This window comes from Drosophila biarmipes, chromosome 2R (assembly GCF_025231255.1).
Source record: "Drosophila biarmipes strain raj3 chromosome 2R, RU_DBia_V1.1, whole genome shotgun sequence".
Classification (NCBI taxonomy): Eukaryota; Metazoa; Arthropoda; class Insecta; order Diptera; family Drosophilidae; genus Drosophila; species Drosophila biarmipes.
In genome coordinates, this window is record NC_066615.1 from 23,400,966 (window position 1) to 23,417,329 (window position 16,364).

Below are 16,364 nucleotides of genomic sequence, written 5' to 3' on the forward strand. Positions count from 1 at the left end.
ACTTCGCTGTGAATTCCCCGGAGCCCGCAGCCCTGGGCCGCCTATCGATAGACACGCAGCCCTGGCACAAAAGGCGTGCAGAGTTGTTCTCTAAATTTCCTGTCGCGAAATTTTATTCATTTATAATTAATTGCAAGCCATGGCCGAACTGGACGATTTCTTCGCGAAAAAGGACAAGAAGAAGGGCAAGAAGACGACCAAGTTCGTGACCGCCGACGAGCTGGTGAAGAGCCTGGAGGACGGCAGCAAGCGCGAGGTGGTCAAGCCAAAAAAACCAGAGGCCGTCTCTGGCGGCGTGGCAGTGGTAGGCGAAAACGAGAACAGCGGCACCAAGGTGCCAGAGTCCGCCCCGGTGAGTAACACTCCGCGTCTGGTGAAATCGCCGCCCGTCGGCCACTAATTACGTGACTGGGTCGCCTGTCGTTGTACCACCCCGCAGCCCGTCGAGGAGGAGTGGAAGGAGTTCGAGGAGGAGCAGCGCAAGGACTACAGCGGCCTGAAGATCGGCCAGCTGAGCACCATGTGAGTTTTCACCCCATTCCGCCGAGAACCCGTTCAAAGAGCGCGAACAAAGGCCACCTGCACAGATTGAACTTTCTTTTGACCCCGCACGTTGCGAAAACCCGCTCTCTACAGCTCTTCGGCCCATTCCAGAACTGCCCAGGAATCCGCAGAGGCGAGGGCCGCTCGGGTGCCGTCCTCCACCCAGGACGGTGGCAACTACGAGGAGGAAGATGAGGACAGCAACGGGTACGACAACGCGGACCCCAGCAAGGAGCGCGTCGGACACGGACCCTGGAAGAAGGTGATCCCGGCTGAGGAAGTGATGCAGATCCCGGTGCCCGTGGAGGTGGAGAAGCCCTCGTCCAAGACCTACGTTTCACCCGCGCTACGCTACAGCGTAAGTCCTTAGAGCCACTCGATTCAGAACCAGTCTAATCCCAAACACTCTGTAGCAGCAGGCCGGAAGTGGACTGGGGGGCGGTTCCATTGGTGGCGCCTTGCGTCCTCGTCGCGCCGCCCCTGATATCACCAACACCGAGTTCTTCCCAACGCTCAGTGCGGCGCGTCCGGAGGAACAGCGCAAGAAGAAAAACGAACCCGCCTTCGAAGAAGTACGCCACGGTGGCCGCTTCCAGCGCGTCCAGGAGTCCACGACCGCCCCGGTGGCGGCCTCCAACCGATTCCAGTCGCTCGACGACGAAGCCAGCTAGGTCCAGCCCCTGCCCACGTTGCTGCTGCTGGCCACGGGAACCGCTTTCTACCACAGTGTCCGCTGCCGAGCTCAAGTCATCCACGGGTTCTGCGCCAGCACATGCAGATTTTCTAGGCTTTTTGATTCATCTATACCTCCACTGCTACTCTTACCCTAAACCACAAACTACTATTGTTCATTTCGTTTTGCATTTTTGAAGTATGGAATCAATGTAATAGAATACGAATAATAGCCATGCGTTGAAATCCGTTTATAAACGTTACTTTTTTATAAGCTTCCGTGTCTCACTCATCCATGGCGAGGTCCTCGGGGCAGCTGTCCAGGTAGCTGCAAAAGCGGAGATGCGTCAGTAAGAGAGGTCTTCTCTGGCCGGAACGGTGCGCACTGACTTTTCGCTGTACGGCTGCTCCGGCGTGTTGTGGTACGAGGTCAGCAGCTTCTTGGCCAGCATCTTCTCGGGGAAGTTGCGGATCAGGTAGAGCCAGCACTGGATGGTCCTGCGGAATGTGTCAAAAGTGAGAGCTCCCATATGGCAGTTACCCGCTCCCTGCATACTCATCCTGCTCTGTCAGCACGGCCTGCTCCTCGCGGTCGTAATAGGCTGGGTAGTCCTCCAGTTCGTCTAGTTTGGAAAACATGGCCTGGTCCACTTCGTAGACCTCGCCTTCTATGTGGTTCCCCTCGCCTGGCCGGGCGAGCAGAAATGGAATGTTGTAGCGGGTGCCCACCACCAGGGGGAACTTCAGCGCCGTCTTTCCCCTGCCCAGAAACCTGGCCTGGCCATTCTCCTTTCTTGTCAGCCAGTGGTGGTTGGGCTCCCCGCGCTTCAGCGTTCCATAAACAAAGACCCTCGCCGCCATTCTCAGCATAACGACTGCGCTTCCCGCCGCCGGGCTTATCAGTTCCGCCGTTCGTCGTGCTATCGAATCCGCCCTGGAGATTGCCCAGTCGACGTAACCCACCCGCTCTTCTTCTTGCCGCCATTCGCAGCGAAACTCGCTTCTGTACACCGCGAGAAACGGAAGCAGTTGGTCGTGGAAAAGTACCAGACACCATGTTTCAGTACGTCGATATGGTCTTGTTTATGTAAGAGATCCGAGACTGGGGCTTTCTTGAATTGCTTCAGTTTATTTGCTTTGTTTGTCGAAAACTATTAAATTACAGGCTACGTTCGCTAAAACCTAAATAATGCGTATGGTACATATCAGTGTATATCGTTTGCCAATATACATAGTATGCGCTATAAATCGATCAGTACGTCTGCGTTTGCAGGTACGGTCTAGAAATGCAACTACGGTAACATAAGAAGAGTGGCCGCGCTGTCCAGAGCACATCCAGTGAGCCAATGACCCATCGGAGCCGGATGGGATGACAACAGTCTAGATCCTTAGTTCTGGGCCTCGTAGGTGAGATCGTCCTGGGCCGGGTGCTTGTGGGTGCGGCGGTGGCGCATGATGTAGGGGTGGGTGGTGGAGTTCTCGTAGCTGGACAAGTAGCGCAGGCTGAGCAGGTTCTCCGGGTACTTCTGCAGCAGGTACACCCAGCAGGGAACGGTTCTGAAAGAGACGCAGTCCGGTCAGAACGCAACGCTGAGGTGACGTCAGCCTTGGTTTTTCTCACCCCTCGCCCACGCCGATGTTCATGTCGTGCTTCTCGCGGGTGTAGATCTCCTCGCAGTCCTCCAGGTTGTCCAGGGAGTTCAGCATGCGGTCGTCCACCTCGTAGATCTCCCCGGTTACGTAATAGCCCACTCCCGGCTTGTTCAGCAGGAAGGGAATGTTGTAGCGGGTGGCGATCACCAGCGGCAGCTTCTGGGTGGTGGTGGCCTTGCACCAGAACTTGGCGTACCCGTTGCCGGAGCTGGCCAGGATCGAGTTGCTGGGCTGACCGTACTTGAGGGCGCCGTACACGAACAGCTTGCTGAGGGCGGAGGAGACTTTCTGTGCGAGCGGTGGTGGGTGGGTGTGGCGGGGAGACAGAGAAGTGGGGTTAGGTCAGAGATGTGACAAACAGGTGAAATATGCTCTACTAATGTCAACCGCTCGCCTGGCCCATCGGGGCTCCAAGTATTTTCCACTGGCTAAGCCCCCCGCAACTTATTGATAAGACTACACACGCGTCGTCTGGTCGTCCGCCGTGATTGCAGAGGTTCTCAGCGTTTATTTATAGGGCTGAACCGCTTTCTGGCCAAGATGGGATGGCCCCAACCGGTTTCCTGCATTCACACTTACTTTATTGGCCAAGTCGGTTATTGCTGCTGATATAGCTTTTTGGGGCTGCCGTGCGTGTCCCAGAAACTGCGCAGCAGCTACGCCTCCACCGGGCATACAAGTACACCATGTATTTATTCACCGGGGTATGTGCGCGTGATTAGGTGCAAAAGCAATTGCCTAAATCGCTCTAATCATCGCAGTAAATGGAGAAAACACGCAAAGCTCGTCGGGCGGCCTTTAATCGATGCGGTTGCATCGAAGCATCTTGCCGAGGGCGCTTACATAACCCCCAGAGCGGGGGCCAACACACACACATGGCAAACTGATACCCAAGTCTGACAGCATATCTCTCAACTCCCCGAATGGCACGGCTTGGACTGGAGCCCTTCCTGTCGCACACCTGGAGCGCAGTGCTGAACTAGATTTTCCCACGCTCCTGTGGCGGGGATGCCCACTTGCCAAGGACGAAGGACCACGCGTATACATATGCACAGGGTGTTTTGGCCCGCGTGCTGCACCCCGGTTGCGCTTACCTTTGCTTGGCCCATTTTGCTGCTTCGCTTGGATTCTGGTCGAACCGCCTGGCAGATAATTAAAATTGCAAAGTGCTGCAGTCGGCAGAAGAGAAAGAGCTCAGTAGGGACTCGATGGTGCGCAGGACGGAGCTCCGGAAAGATACAACCGCGCCGATGGACAGCAAAACTCCAACTGAAACGCGATGGAGAACAATCGGACCCGAGTGCTGCCGCCCGTCGCCGTGCTGTTCCTCGTTGTTGCACAGTGGAACCGACCTCACCAGTTTGTTAAATGTGGCTACTAATTCTTAGTACAAATATTAGGCAAAAATACGTATGCATATGTTGTATGTCACTCTAAAAATATTTAATATAAAATTTATTGATAGACATAGAACTAATGGTAGTTATATACAATGCGAAGGGATACCTTATTTTCTGTGATTAATTTTGAGACACATTCTTAAAATTTAAGACCGCCAGTTTAACCACTGTGCGACATCGCCAAGAGGCCCGCCTCCCATGGAACAACAACAACTAAAACAAAAACACGCCACACGCGCAAAGCTAAAAATGCCGCCTCTGCCGGCGCGGACTGCGCTGCCTTTCTTTGCTCTGGCTATCTTAGAAATACCCTCTAGGCGGGGTGTGGGGCAGTTGGCATACCCCAGTTTTGTAGGCCCCGCAAACATAAATACTTTAAAAAGGGGCTTATCGCAGAACAGAGCAGCTGATCAGCCAGAGGGGCTTTGTGAGCAAACATCCACGGCGAACCCCTGCTCGAGCCCCATGTACTCGGGGCGACGCCTCTGGAGAACACGTACGCATGTCTTCGGCAAGCTCTGTTTCCCTGACGATCTGGTGGCGATCGGATACTGCCTGTATAATTGTTCAGCTCTACAGCGACGGGCCTTCCATGTGTTCGACCTGGCATAAACTTATAAACAATAACAAAGTCGCTTTGTAACTCGGCGTGGTGGGAGCGGCAACAACAAAACTAGTTGACACATTCTCTTCGGCGACTCTCTTAATTTTCCCCTGCAAAGGTGAGGTGGGGCACCTCAGTTTCCTGAAGCCAAGGGAACTTATCATATTTACCAAAGCAGTATATTTTTATTTATTTATGGAAATGTGAGTCAGAAAAATGTAGATTTAATCTATTGGGGGCTTAAGTAGTAGCAGTTTTAAAAATTGCAATATTTTCAATTATAAAAATGGTAGAAATGGTGGAAATTACTTGTTGCACTAATTTGAAACTTAAAAAATACTCCAACTTCCAATCGGTTAATTTTTTTTAATTAATTGAATAAAATAATCATCATGTAAAAATCATATGAAGTTCGAGATATTTTAAAACACATCTTGAACATTTAATAATTTGTTTTTTGGAAAATATTATATTTTTTTTTAAATTTTTATTTGTATAGTTAGATTTAACTACAACAAATCGTAAAGTCTTTATTGTCTCTCTTTATTCAAGTTCTAATTCGATTAGCTGAGATGTAGTTCGCCATGTTTAACTAAAAGTGAAGAACGTAACTTTGTTTTAAAAACATAAATATTTATTAAACCTACAACATCATTTACAATTTTAGGGAGCTCTATAGGATGACGGCAGCGAGACCTAAAACAGCCCCATTGGCTTGCAGCTGGCTTCCCAAGGTCAGTACTCCCTGGAGCAGATACCGTTGTGGGTATAGTGGTAGTGCTTGTGCCGGCAGGCGCACAAGTTGGGAGCGAAGCAGTAGGCTTGGGGTCCGCAGTTGCTGAGGAAACAATCTGGGATTAGACTGGGGAAATGGTAAGGGGACGCTCCAACTCACTGATCACAGATGGGCATGCATTGCTGTCCGTGGAGCAGGCTCGTCCTCAACTCGTAGCCCTGGGCGCAGATGCACTGACCCTCGGAGGAGCAGGTGCCATGGGTGCAACGTCTACGAAAGACAAGGACGTTCACTTCTCACACTCCTCTCACAAGGATTCAACTCACCCGAGGCAGGGGTCCAGCAGTCGGGCAGCCCTGCGGCGGCACTTCTGGGACAGGGGATCGAAGTAGTGCGTTCTGTCCTTGCGGCACACACAAAGATCTGGAGCAGCACAGTAGCCACCCGCCTCCGTGCATCCGGGCAGGCACGTTGCGGCACAGACCACTCCGTCCGGGTTCCCCGACAGATACTGATCGGCACAGGGACAGGGTCCGTCCTCGAAGCAGACGCGATCCCGACAAACGATGTTGCAGCGCCTCACGCACTGGTGGGTGTTGACCACCAGCATTTCGTAGTCTGAGCAGAGCGGAGGAGGCTCGTTGATCTGCCAATAGCCGTAGTCGTAGTAGTAGTGGCCCTTCGCCACCGCCCACAGCAGCAGCTGGAGGAAAGCCATCCGGAGTGGCATCTTGGCCGCCGACAAGTGATCTGCCCAACGGATTCTGTTCCGGCAACGAGAGTGAGAGTGAAAGTGCCTTCCGCCGGCGGAGCAATTGGTGTGCGGATCCCATTACTGCCTCGGTCACGATCGCTGTGTACAAACAAAGTGCGGATGACGCAATGGCCCCCAGCGGACGGTCAACTGATAACCGCTCGACCGCAGATCGTCTCGATCGAAATTACACATGATCAGAGCATTTGCATCGTTCGAGTGGGTCCGACGGAGCATTACTCACTCGATCGCGGGGAGGAGGCGAAATTGGGGTTTCGGTGGGGAGTTGTCTGATCGAATCCAACTCGAACGTGTGTAGAGAGCCAGGGAGAGCACTTTGGGGACTGATTCTGGAATGTCTGGATTTCCACGCTCTCAATGTTGCCGCGACGGCGCCCACATCTGCATGCCCACACTGAAAAAGTTTTAGCCAAGATGCATTGCAACTGAGTTTCCAAACTGTGTTAATGTTGGGTAGTTTGCAATATAAACCTTCTTAATTTCAAAGTTAGTCGAAAGAGGCGAGCATGAGTCAGGAGTGCCGAGGATATGCACATGAGTCATCTTAATCCTGATATAAATTATTTCAATAACCAACAGCAAAAATAATTTCAGAATTAAGAGTATCATATTCTAAAATTTAAAAACATTGCATAATTTTATATAATTAAAATTAATTGTCTAAAAAATATTTTTTTTAGAAAGCACATTTGGATCCCCCCAATAACGAATGTGCAGTTCCACTGTAGCATTTCTCCCAGTGCTGCGATCGGGGCCTGGCTCCGTCTGGAGTGCAGCTGGCTTTAATGGGCCCCATTCATTCAGTCGGTCGGTGTCGACGAGAGTTGACGGAGTAGGGAAACACGGCGACGCCTGCGCGAACGGAAGTCCAGATCCAGAGATACAGAGTGTGGCACAAAGTTGCCAAATAGCCGCTTGGGGATTAGCGAAAACGCCATCGAGGCAGAGTTCTTTCTTCGCGCGCCTCTCTTTCTTCGCTTCGACGTCAGCTACGAATTGAGTTCTTGACCGAGCCGCGTACTGGGCGGTCTACCGCCTCGCCCTCGCCCTCCCCCAATTCCCCCAACCACCCTCCGTGCGCGTGTGAGTGGGGTGAATAACATAAAACAGACGGCAGAGCGCATAACAGCGAACGGCAAAAGCATAAAATAAACAATTCCATTTCGGGCTGGTCAGCTGGGAGGAAGTTCTGTTCTGGCCCCCGCGCTGCTGGTGGTGGCGAGTGGTGCGGCGGTGGTGGTGGCTGACTGTGGAGTGGGTGTGGGATGTGCGTGCCCAGACAAAGCCGCAGCGCTTAGAGTCTATTATCTATCCGGCAAGTGCTGACGCGTTGCGACCGCCCGAGGCCGATCGCCGAATCTGTGAACTCCAACGGATCTCTAGCATCGAAATGTGCTACGTTATCATCACCAGCGCCAGTCTGGCGTGGTTCCTTTGCTCCTTGGTGGCGAATATGCTTTTCGCAGTGGCCCTGGTCACGCCCAAGTGGCTGGTGGGCCCCACCCAAAGCCTCAATTCCAGCACCAGCCCGCATCGCCAATCCTCGGTGGGCATTTACACGCGCTGCAAGGTGATGCAAGACGGAGGGTTCCACTGCGGCCGCTTCGACCTGGACGGACTGGCCACGGATAGCAGCGTTTATCCCCCGGAATGGAAGGCGGCCATGTTCTTCGTCTCTCTGGGATTCAGCCTGATGTCGGTAACTGTGCTGCTAACCCTGCTCACCTGCTGCCGCCAGTCGGCCTTTGGCAAGAGCATCCACAACATGACGGCCTGCGCCCAGGTGGTGGCAGGTAAGAACTCGTGATATGTCCCAGGAGTCGATTGAGATTTCCTTTCCAGGAATAAGTGTGATGCTAGCTCTGTTCCTGCATCCGATGGGCTGGGGCGCTGGCCGAGTTCAACGTCTGTGCGGTCCTGATGCGGAACCCTTCTACCCCGCCGACTGCAGCATAGGTACTTGAGCCGAATTCCTTGTTAAACCGAACTAACCTTAACCCCCCAGGAATCTCTTTTTTCTGCGGAAGCATAGGAGTAATCCTGACCTTCTTCGCCGCAGGCATTAGCCTCAAGGCGGAAACTTCCAATATGCGCTCCCACGTCCGCCGACGCGTGGAGACGGGCAGCAAACTGGTCTGCATTCCATAGCTGCCTCCGGACTCAATAAACACAATCTCCGACTTAGAGCGAGCATACTTAACTTCATTCTTGAATTAACTTTAACATTAGCATAAATAAACGTCTAACTTTTCTACACTATGGATCCTGATGAGGCTGGGTTTTCCTTCAGATCTACTTGTTGCGCTTGCCCTTAGCTTTGCCAGGAGGCTTGCCCTCGACGTCCGGTTTGGCCTTAGGTATATACACGCCATGGTTCGTCTTCTTCAGGTGGGCAAATAGCTTATTCTTGGAGTCAAACACGAGCCTACAAGTGACGCAAGTGTGTTGCGGCTTGGTCGGGTCGAGATCTTCATCTCCGCTTTTTGGAGCCGCTTTGGCCTCCTTTGGGATGGGTTCCGAAGCAGTTTGCTCTGGGAGCTTAACCTTGCTCGCCGCCACCTTTTTGCTTTTGCTCTTTTTCGCAGCCTTTTTTCCTTTACTCCAGTCTTCATCCTCTGACTCGCTCTTGGTTGCCTTGAGGTCTATGGGATCGTCTGGGCCATCGCTGACTTCCTCTTGCGCTGGCTTGGCAGCTGACTTCCTTGACTTTTTGTTCTTTTTGCTGCGCTTGGCGAGGGCAGATTCCTCTTCGCTCAGTGGCTCTCCGCCCGATAACTGATCATCAGCGATTTGGAGCTCGTCTAGCTCCTCTCCCACGCCATTCAAAGTATCTTCGAGAGATGCGTCGTTGAAAGCCTCTTCCTCCTCCTCCATTTCCTGGCACAGTCGCTCAACATTTTCCTTGTGCTTTTTGCTCTCCTCGTGATTGGCACGCGCCTTGGCGTTTTTAAATGTCTTATTACACGCCACGCAGTACAGATCGTCCACATACTCTACTTCGAATTTCTCGGCTTCCGGGTCGCCTTCGTTGTCGGAGTCCTCACCGTCCCCATCGTCATCGTCTTCATCCGTGAACTCGTCCGACTCACTGCCGTACTGCTGTTCCAACTGCTTCAGTTGCTCCTCGTAGCCCTCGTTAAAGACTTTATTTTTCCTGACGGCAGCCAGTTCCTCCTGGCGCTTTCGCAGCTGCTCCTTGTGTTTCTCCTCCTGCTTTAATCGATTGGCCTCGGCGCGTTCCTCAAGCACTCGCCTGTAAGCCTGGACTCTGCGATCACGCTTCCGCACAAAGTTTACCAGGTTCCGAACCTAATCGACAGTTAAGCAGAGAATTAGAAGAGGTTCTTCCAAAAGTTGTAAATTCCGTACCTCTTCGTTCCGTTCCTTCCGCGCAGCCTGGACGATCTTCTTCATCTCCTTTTCCACCTTGCGCAGGATAAAGCGCTCCTTGATCTCGCGGACGTCGTACGGGCATAGCCACTCGTAGGTTTTGCGGGTGCTGTAGGCCTGCCAGAAGGCGTAGAAAGGACCTACCACTTCCTCGTAGCTGCTGTTCGCGTGGCCAAAGTCTGGCGCCATCCCCAGTCGGTCGTCCTCGTCCATGAACTCGATGTCCTCCGCGGCAATCTGGACGAAGACCTGCGTGTACACGCGGTAGAAGCCCTGCTCGTCATCGCCGTAGCCCTTGTAGCAGGAGCTGGTGAAGTACTGGAACACGTCCAGGCTGTTCTCCGTGTACTCGGAGTTCTTGCCGCGCAGGATCTGCTCGCGGTGGTTATCGTACCAGGAGCGTTCCTGCGGGTCGGAGAGCACTTCGTAGGCCTGCAGGATCAGCTGGAAACGTTCCTTGGCCTCCGCCAGTCGGTCGGGGTTCTTGTCCGGATGCCAGCGCAGGGCCATTTTGCGGTACGCGGTCTTGATGTCCCCATCGCTGGCGTCCCTTTGGAGCTCGAGCTCCTCGTAGTAGCAACGCATGTTGTCTTTTTTTTTTTTTTTTTTTAAATATTAAGTTACTTCCTTCCGTGAAGAGGGAAGAATTATTTGGCCGCCCCGTTGGAACGGGTTAACGCCACTGCCAATGTATGAAATTAAATTTCAAGAAAAACAAAATTTAATGGACAGCTATGTAAATATCGTGCAGTAGTTTCTGGTGATGTTATGATGACAATGAACGATGAGCGATGACGATGAACGATAAGCGATGAAAATGTTATCAATATGTGTGAGAAATTTTAATTTTGAGATTTTGTGAGTTGGTATAAGCGTGGATGGTGTTATAGTGTGTTAAATGAGCAGTGTGGAGTGTGTTGTATTAGATATTAATATTAGCAGCTCGAATGAAACTGGTAATCGATGTCCAATTTTCAATTGGTTCATTTCCAAGTAAACGATAGATATCGTTATATTTAAGTAGTGTTGGATAATTTTGTCTTGTTGGTGTATATTTTGAGCAATTTAACAAAATATGCGAAATGTCTTCATTAACGTTACACGAATCGCATAGGGCGTTATCGTAGACTTTCATTTTGGAAAGTGTGTATTTGTCAAAAGCATGTCCGCTTAAGATTCTGTTTAGAGTCTTCGTTTCTATACGGTTGAATAGGTGTTCTTTGTTTTTAAACCAAGGCTTGGAAGTGGTATATGGTGAGAGGAGAGAGTAACCCTTGTTACGCTCTAATGAGAACAGACTGTATTCACGCTCCCAGTCTTGTTTTATTTGCGCGAACATATGATTGATTGCGTCCTTAAGGGTCCATCTGACGGGTGCGAAAGAGCCGTTAATTTTAGCATTTTTAGCCGCTGTATCTGCGAGATCGTTTTCCCAAATATTGGAATGGCTTGGAATGTGGTGAAATTCTATGGATAGCAGGGTTGGGTTGTTTATGACTTTTTTCAGAATGCATTGAGAGATGCAGTTTTTGGAGTTCGTGTTCTTTATTGTCTGGATGGCACCAAGACTGTCAGTTAAAATTGCTATTTTGGAGAACTTTTTTGAAATACCGAAGTCAATGGCTTTTTCTAGGGCTGTGAGTTCAGCAGTCAGCGACGATAGTTTTTTGTCGGTGTAGAAACTTTTTATCGAATTGGAATTTAAGTGGACAAAGGCACCTCCTGTAAAATTTTCCGACACAGAACCATCCGTGAAGATGATTTCCATATTTTTTGAGGTTAAACTTCTTATTTTTTCTTTAAATAAAGAGAGAATTATAGTCTCGTTTGCCATTTTTTTATTTGTACAAGTACCTTTAAAGAAATTTGTGTCAACTGAAATCTTGCGTGTGGACAGAGAGTAAGGACAAATAGGAGCAATACTATCCAGGATATTTTTAAATTCAGCATAAATTCTACTGTAACTAGTATTTTTGGCTACAAAGGAGTTTGACAGAAGCGACGCAGATGGTAGTCCATGAGCGAACGTTTTGGCCAACTCCTTCGCTGTAGCGAATTTAATCCTATAAGCTGGAGGAAGTTCAGCTGCAAGATTATAAATAATATTAATTGGAGTCGATTTAATAAGTCCTAAGGCCTTTCTAAGGTGGAAATTAGCATGCTTATTTATATTGTTTTGTACTGATTTTGATATGTTTGAAAAAGAGGAGCAGGCGTATTCATATCTAGTTCTAATAAATGCTTTATAAAAGAGTAGTGACTTGCTTGGATGTACTCCGAAGCGGCAACCACTGAGCATTTGAATAAACATATTCGTTTGATTCGATTTAGAGATCGTTTTATTTACATGCTGAACAGACGAGTTGTTTGAACTTATGACTCTACCTAAATAATTTATACTATTTACATTTTTTAAAATAATATTATTGCACAAGATACTTAAAGGTTTTTTTCTTAGATTAAAATGAATGGTGGCTGATTTGTCTGGATTAAAAGTAAGATTATTAATATTGCACAGTTCCATAAACCTATTTACTTTTTGTTCTAATTTCTCTTCAGCCATCGAAAAGACTTTGTCATAACAGACTAGAAAGAAGTCGTCAGCGTACTGGAACAGAATACTGTCATGGTCATTACTTAAGCTGTGAAGCTCAGCTGTATATAAATTAAAGAGGATTGGACTCAGACAACTACCTTGACTAACTCCTTTGTTTACAGTTATCTCTGCAGTACCCATAGTGAGAACTCTTTTACTAAGGAAGTTTATAATGAAATAAATATGATTGTGGTCGAAACCCAAACTAACTAATTTGCTACCCAGAATAGGGATATTGACGGCATCAAAGGCTTTACTTAAGTCTAAAACCGCTGCGGTAACGTGGAAACCACGAGCTTTTAGGTTGGCTATGTTATTTATTACATCGTTGATGCATTGGGCAGTAGAATGGTTTTTTCTGAACGCATAGGATCTTGGTGGCAGAATTTTATTTTTATTAATGTACTCTTCCATCCGCAATTTAATCAAACCTTCTAAGCACTTAAAAGTCACACTTAGAAGGCAGATAGGTCTGTTGTTGGTAATAATTGAAGAGTCTAGATTTTTTTTGGGAACAGGTATAACCCTTATTTTCCGCCACTGATCTGGAATAAACCCATTGTCTAAAGTAATGTTTAGCAGGGATACCAGTTTTTCTATTTGACTTAAGGGTAGAGATAGAAGCATTCTGTATGAAATGTTGTCAAGACCCTTAGCCGAGTCTGGGTTACGAGAGTTAAGGAAGTCAAGAAGTTCACGCGCTGAGAAATTAGAGTTGGTATATCTATAAAGCAGATCAGGAGAAAAAGATACGTCAGGACACATCGCAGTGTTGGGAGCTGTGGCTATTTGATTGAGAAAATCTCTATGTTCTGAGTCAGATATTGCACTGTTTGACGGTTTAATTTGTTTAAAAAGTTTAAGATTTTTGATTTTGTTCCACATATCTTTCAGAGAAGAGGGGTTAGAAATGTCTTCTGCTAGCTTATTGAGGTTTTCTTTTCTCATTTTATAATAATAGTTGTTAAGTTTTTTATTACTGTTAATATAGGCAATAGCATCAGATTGTAGTTTGGATTTAAAATATTTTTGTCTGCACGCGTTTCTTAATCTAAACAATTTTTCACATACCTCGTCCCAATACTTTTTTGGAACATATCTATTGTTTGTATTTATTTTAATTGAATTATTACAGTGTATTGTTTGGGATAAGTTGGAAATGCTATCTAACGTTGTAATTTGAATTTTGGAAAAGTCTTTGATTATTTTATTATGGTTAAATTTAATAATATTAGTCGAAGCAGAAATTTGGTCTATTTCAATTAAGATTGGGAAATGATTGCTATTTGATATTTTAGAATTTATTGAGGACCAGTTAGAACAAAGATTGCTACTATTAATGAAAGTGAGATCGAGTGTTGAAGTATAGGATGGGTTATGGGAGTAAGTTGGAGAGCCGTTGTTAAGGCAAAAGAAACCGGAGTGTAAGAGGGAATTTTCTAAAATACCGCCTCTGACATCTTGAGTATTATTACCCCAAATGCTGGATTTGGCATTGAAGTCACCACCTATGACAGTTAGACCACTCGATTGAGCAGCAATAGTAAATAGATCATCGCAGCCTTGTTGAAAAGAATTAATGTCTGTGCTGGGAGCAGCATAGACACTGAAAATATTAATATTATTTCTTAGGTTAATTGTACGGATACCAATGACTTCTAAGCTAATATCACAGTTGATTTGTTTAAAGCGTATGTGTTTTTTTAAGTAAATTCCAACGCCTCCATAACCATCGTTACGCGGCTTACATACAAAATTATAATTTGCCAAGCTACACATGGAATTATTGGAAATCCATATCTCTGATAAAATTGCTATGTCTATGTTATTGTTTACTAAGAATAATTCTAGTAATTGTTTGTTATTATTAGCAGTTAAGCTCTGAATATTATACTGTAGGATTTTTATTGTCATTTAAATAATATAACTTTATGTTTTATTTTCAAATGAAAACAGATAGACAAATGAAAGAGAAAAGAAAAACGAATAAATAAAAAACAATTAATTTAACAGAAAAAAAAAAAAAAAAAAAAAAAAAAAATCAGAAAAATAAGTAAATAGATAAATAAATAAATAAAAAAGTTATTATTCAAAATTAAACAAGTTGATTAATTTTGAACAAATCAATTTTTGAGTTTGTAAGTGCTATTCTGTTTCTTAAATTCTCTAAAAAGTTTCTTGATTCAGGTACTAAATTGGTTGTTTCGTTGACTAGAAATGAGGATATTTCAGAAGCTAATTGATTTAAGCTATTCTCCGCAGCTTCAAGAGCTGGATTGTCTAAAAAAGGTTGACTAGAGGGTGAGGAACTAGGTGGATTAGAATGAATGAGAGAAAACTTTTCGTTTGGAGTGTACTCATGTTCATAAAGAGCAGCTTTCCAGCTGATCATAGTGTCGCGTGAATTTTTATCTTCGTTTTTCTTGTTAAGAGAGTTCTTAACAACCTTATTAAAAGGGTTTTGTGCAAATATTTGTTGGGTAGCTATTTTGGTATTATTTTGTAACACTGGATTGGCAGATTTTCTTTGCCATGTTGGCTGGGGGAAGTGGGTTAAGTCGTTGGTGTCGACTTCATCTAAAATTTGGAAGAGAGAGGGGTACCTAATCTTCGTTTCATTTCGTGATAAATTCTCAATAGTCATACATTTCTGGATAGCGTACGCTCTCTTACGAGCAGGGCACTCAAGAGAGGTGGCTGGGTGATTTTGTTTGCAGTTGGCACAAACGAGTTGATTACATTGTTGTTCTCTTGAATGCGAAAGAGAACATTTACTGCATTTTTGTTCAGTTTGTTTACAATGCTGAGCAAAGTGATTAAATCTAAAACAACGAAAACATTGACTAAAAGGAACATATGGACTAACATTAATTTTGGTGTACAGGAAGACAATCTCGTTGGGAATTTGAGTACCTTTAAAAAGAATCTTAACCCTAGGAGTGTTAATAAAAATATCTTTATTGTCTCGGTCCTTAGTCTTCACACGAATTATTTCTTGAATAGGTACTGGAGAAGAAATGTACTCCTTAAGTTCAGAGTCGGAAAATTTTGTCGGAATATTAAAAATAATACCCATTTTAAAAATGAAATGCTTAAGAATTTTAGGTTCGTAACCATTACTTTTAAGATTTGAGGACAGGATGCTATTAGCTGCCGTTGCTGACTTGCACTCAGCCTTGCAGCGCCCATAACCAATCTTATTTACTGAAATTATATCTTTAATATTTAATTTTAGCAGGACAGCATTTAGTTCAAGAGGATTTATAGGAACTCTTCTAGGTCGGTTTTCGCCATTGGTTTCACCAATTTTGTCTATGTAGACCACAAAGGGTCCCTTGTGAGCGCTGCTGTACGAGTATCCGTTGTTTTCCAAATTTCCACTTTCTCTCTTCTCTTCTTTGCTAGCAGGATCCGTTATAGCTTTACCACTTACTTGGCTGGTTGGACTCGGATGACTTACAGGGTCAATGACTTCTTTCATCACAACTTCTTCGCTTTCCGATTCTACTAAATTGTTATCCGTAGGTTTTTTCTTTTTATTTAAGGGCGATAATTTCGGCCTTTTAACGTTGCTCAGCTCCGAATAAGGGTTTTTACCCTTGGCCTCGGAGGAGGCCATTTTTCTTGGAGTAACTTTACCCGTAATTGATTGTTTATTTAACCAATAACAACAGACAAATATTTATAAAAGGTATTAAACGTATATATTACGTTATATTTTTGTTTTGAAAAAAAACAGAATAAGTAAAAATCGGTATCACACACTGCTCAAACACCTCCGTTGCATGCAACAGTCAGCACGCGAAAGATGATGTTGTCTTTTTAACAAATAATTTGGTAGGGTTGCCAGACCGGAAAGGAAGTGGAGGACAGCACAGCTGTTGCTCACAAATGCGTCGTTGCCGCCAGTGTTGCAAAGCGCCAAGGGAAAACTTAAAAGTCCAATTAAATAGCTTACTTTTGGGCTAAAAGCCGTAAATCTTTAGTTTTAGCGG

General features: G+C 46.2%; 6 protein-coding genes across 10 annotated transcripts; 2 read left to right on the forward strand and 4 right to left on the reverse strand.

Annotated features, from left to right (window-relative positions):
- Window positions 1-37: 37 nt before the first annotated feature.
- Window positions 38-1,489, forward strand: LOC108023052 (protein CDV3 homolog). 4 transcript variants are annotated; one of them, XM_017092296.3, is made up of 4 exons: window positions 38-352; window positions 440-522; window positions 637-901; window positions 960-1,489. In XM_017092296.3, exons 1-4 carry the CDS (start codon window positions 140-142, stop codon window positions 1,212-1,214), a joined length of 816 nt encoding a protein of 271 aa, XP_016947785.1. In that variant the 5' UTR covers window positions 38-139; the 3' UTR covers window positions 1,215-1,489. The 4 variants fall into 4 exon arrangements, with proteins under 4 accessions (XP_016947785.1, XP_016947784.1, XP_016947788.1 ...); XM_017092295.3 differs by having other exon boundaries at window positions 39-352; window positions 957-1,489; XM_017092299.3 differs by having other exon boundaries at window positions 39-352; window positions 655-901.
- On the reverse strand, window positions 1,383-2,167 carry LOC108023053 (putative gamma-glutamylcyclotransferase CG2811). The gene is made up of 3 exons (XM_017092300.2): window positions 1,772-2,167; window positions 1,606-1,713; window positions 1,383-1,543 (listed from the first exon to the last, which is right to left on the reverse strand). The coding sequence occupies exons 1-3, from the start codon at window positions 2,083-2,085 to the stop codon at window positions 1,501-1,503; spliced, it is 465 nt and encodes a 154-aa protein (XP_016947789.1). The 5' UTR covers window positions 2,086-2,167; the 3' UTR covers window positions 1,383-1,500.
- A 157-nt stretch (window positions 2,168-2,324) lies between these two features.
- On the reverse strand, window positions 2,325-4,136 carry LOC108023126 (troponin C-akin-1 protein). The gene is made up of 3 exons (XM_017092395.3): window positions 3,963-4,136; window positions 2,837-3,156; window positions 2,325-2,772 (listed from the first exon to the last, which is right to left on the reverse strand). The coding sequence occupies exons 1-3, from the start codon at window positions 3,975-3,977 to the stop codon at window positions 2,604-2,606; spliced, it is 504 nt and encodes a 167-aa protein (XP_016947884.1). The 5' UTR covers window positions 3,978-4,136; the 3' UTR covers window positions 2,325-2,603.
- Window positions 4,137-5,544: 1,408 nt separating this feature from the next.
- Window positions 5,545-7,188, reverse strand: LOC108022885 (epidermal growth factor-like protein). Its single transcript, XM_017092083.3, has 3 exons — window positions 5,935-7,188; window positions 5,768-5,878; window positions 5,545-5,710 (listed from the first exon to the last, which is right to left on the reverse strand). Exons 1-3 carry the CDS (start codon window positions 6,336-6,338, stop codon window positions 5,608-5,610), a joined length of 618 nt encoding a protein of 205 aa, XP_016947572.1. The 5' UTR covers window positions 6,339-7,188; the 3' UTR covers window positions 5,545-5,607.
- A 234-nt stretch (window positions 7,189-7,422) lies between these two features.
- Window positions 7,423-8,647, forward strand: LOC108022884 (LHFPL tetraspan subfamily member 2 protein). The gene is made up of 3 exons (XM_017092082.3): window positions 7,423-8,176; window positions 8,226-8,339; window positions 8,389-8,647. Exons 1-3 carry the CDS (start codon window positions 7,774-7,776, stop codon window positions 8,529-8,531), a joined length of 660 nt encoding a protein of 219 aa, XP_016947571.1. The 5' UTR covers window positions 7,423-7,773; the 3' UTR covers window positions 8,532-8,647.
- Window positions 8,565-16,192, reverse strand: LOC108022883 (dnaJ homolog subfamily C member 21). 2 transcript variants are annotated; one of them, XM_050888296.1, is made up of 3 exons: window positions 16,009-16,192; window positions 9,753-10,455; window positions 8,565-9,692 (listed from the first exon to the last, which is right to left on the reverse strand). In XM_050888296.1, the coding sequence occupies exons 2-3, from the start codon at window positions 10,356-10,358 to the stop codon at window positions 8,676-8,678; spliced, it is 1,623 nt and encodes a 540-aa protein (XP_050744253.1). In that variant the 5' UTR covers window positions 10,359-10,455; window positions 16,009-16,192; the 3' UTR covers window positions 8,565-8,675. The 2 variants fall into 2 exon arrangements, with proteins under 2 accessions (XP_050744253.1, XP_050744254.1); XM_050888297.1 differs by having other exon boundaries at window positions 16,135-16,151.
- Between the last annotated feature and the right edge of the window lie 172 nt (window positions 16,193-16,364).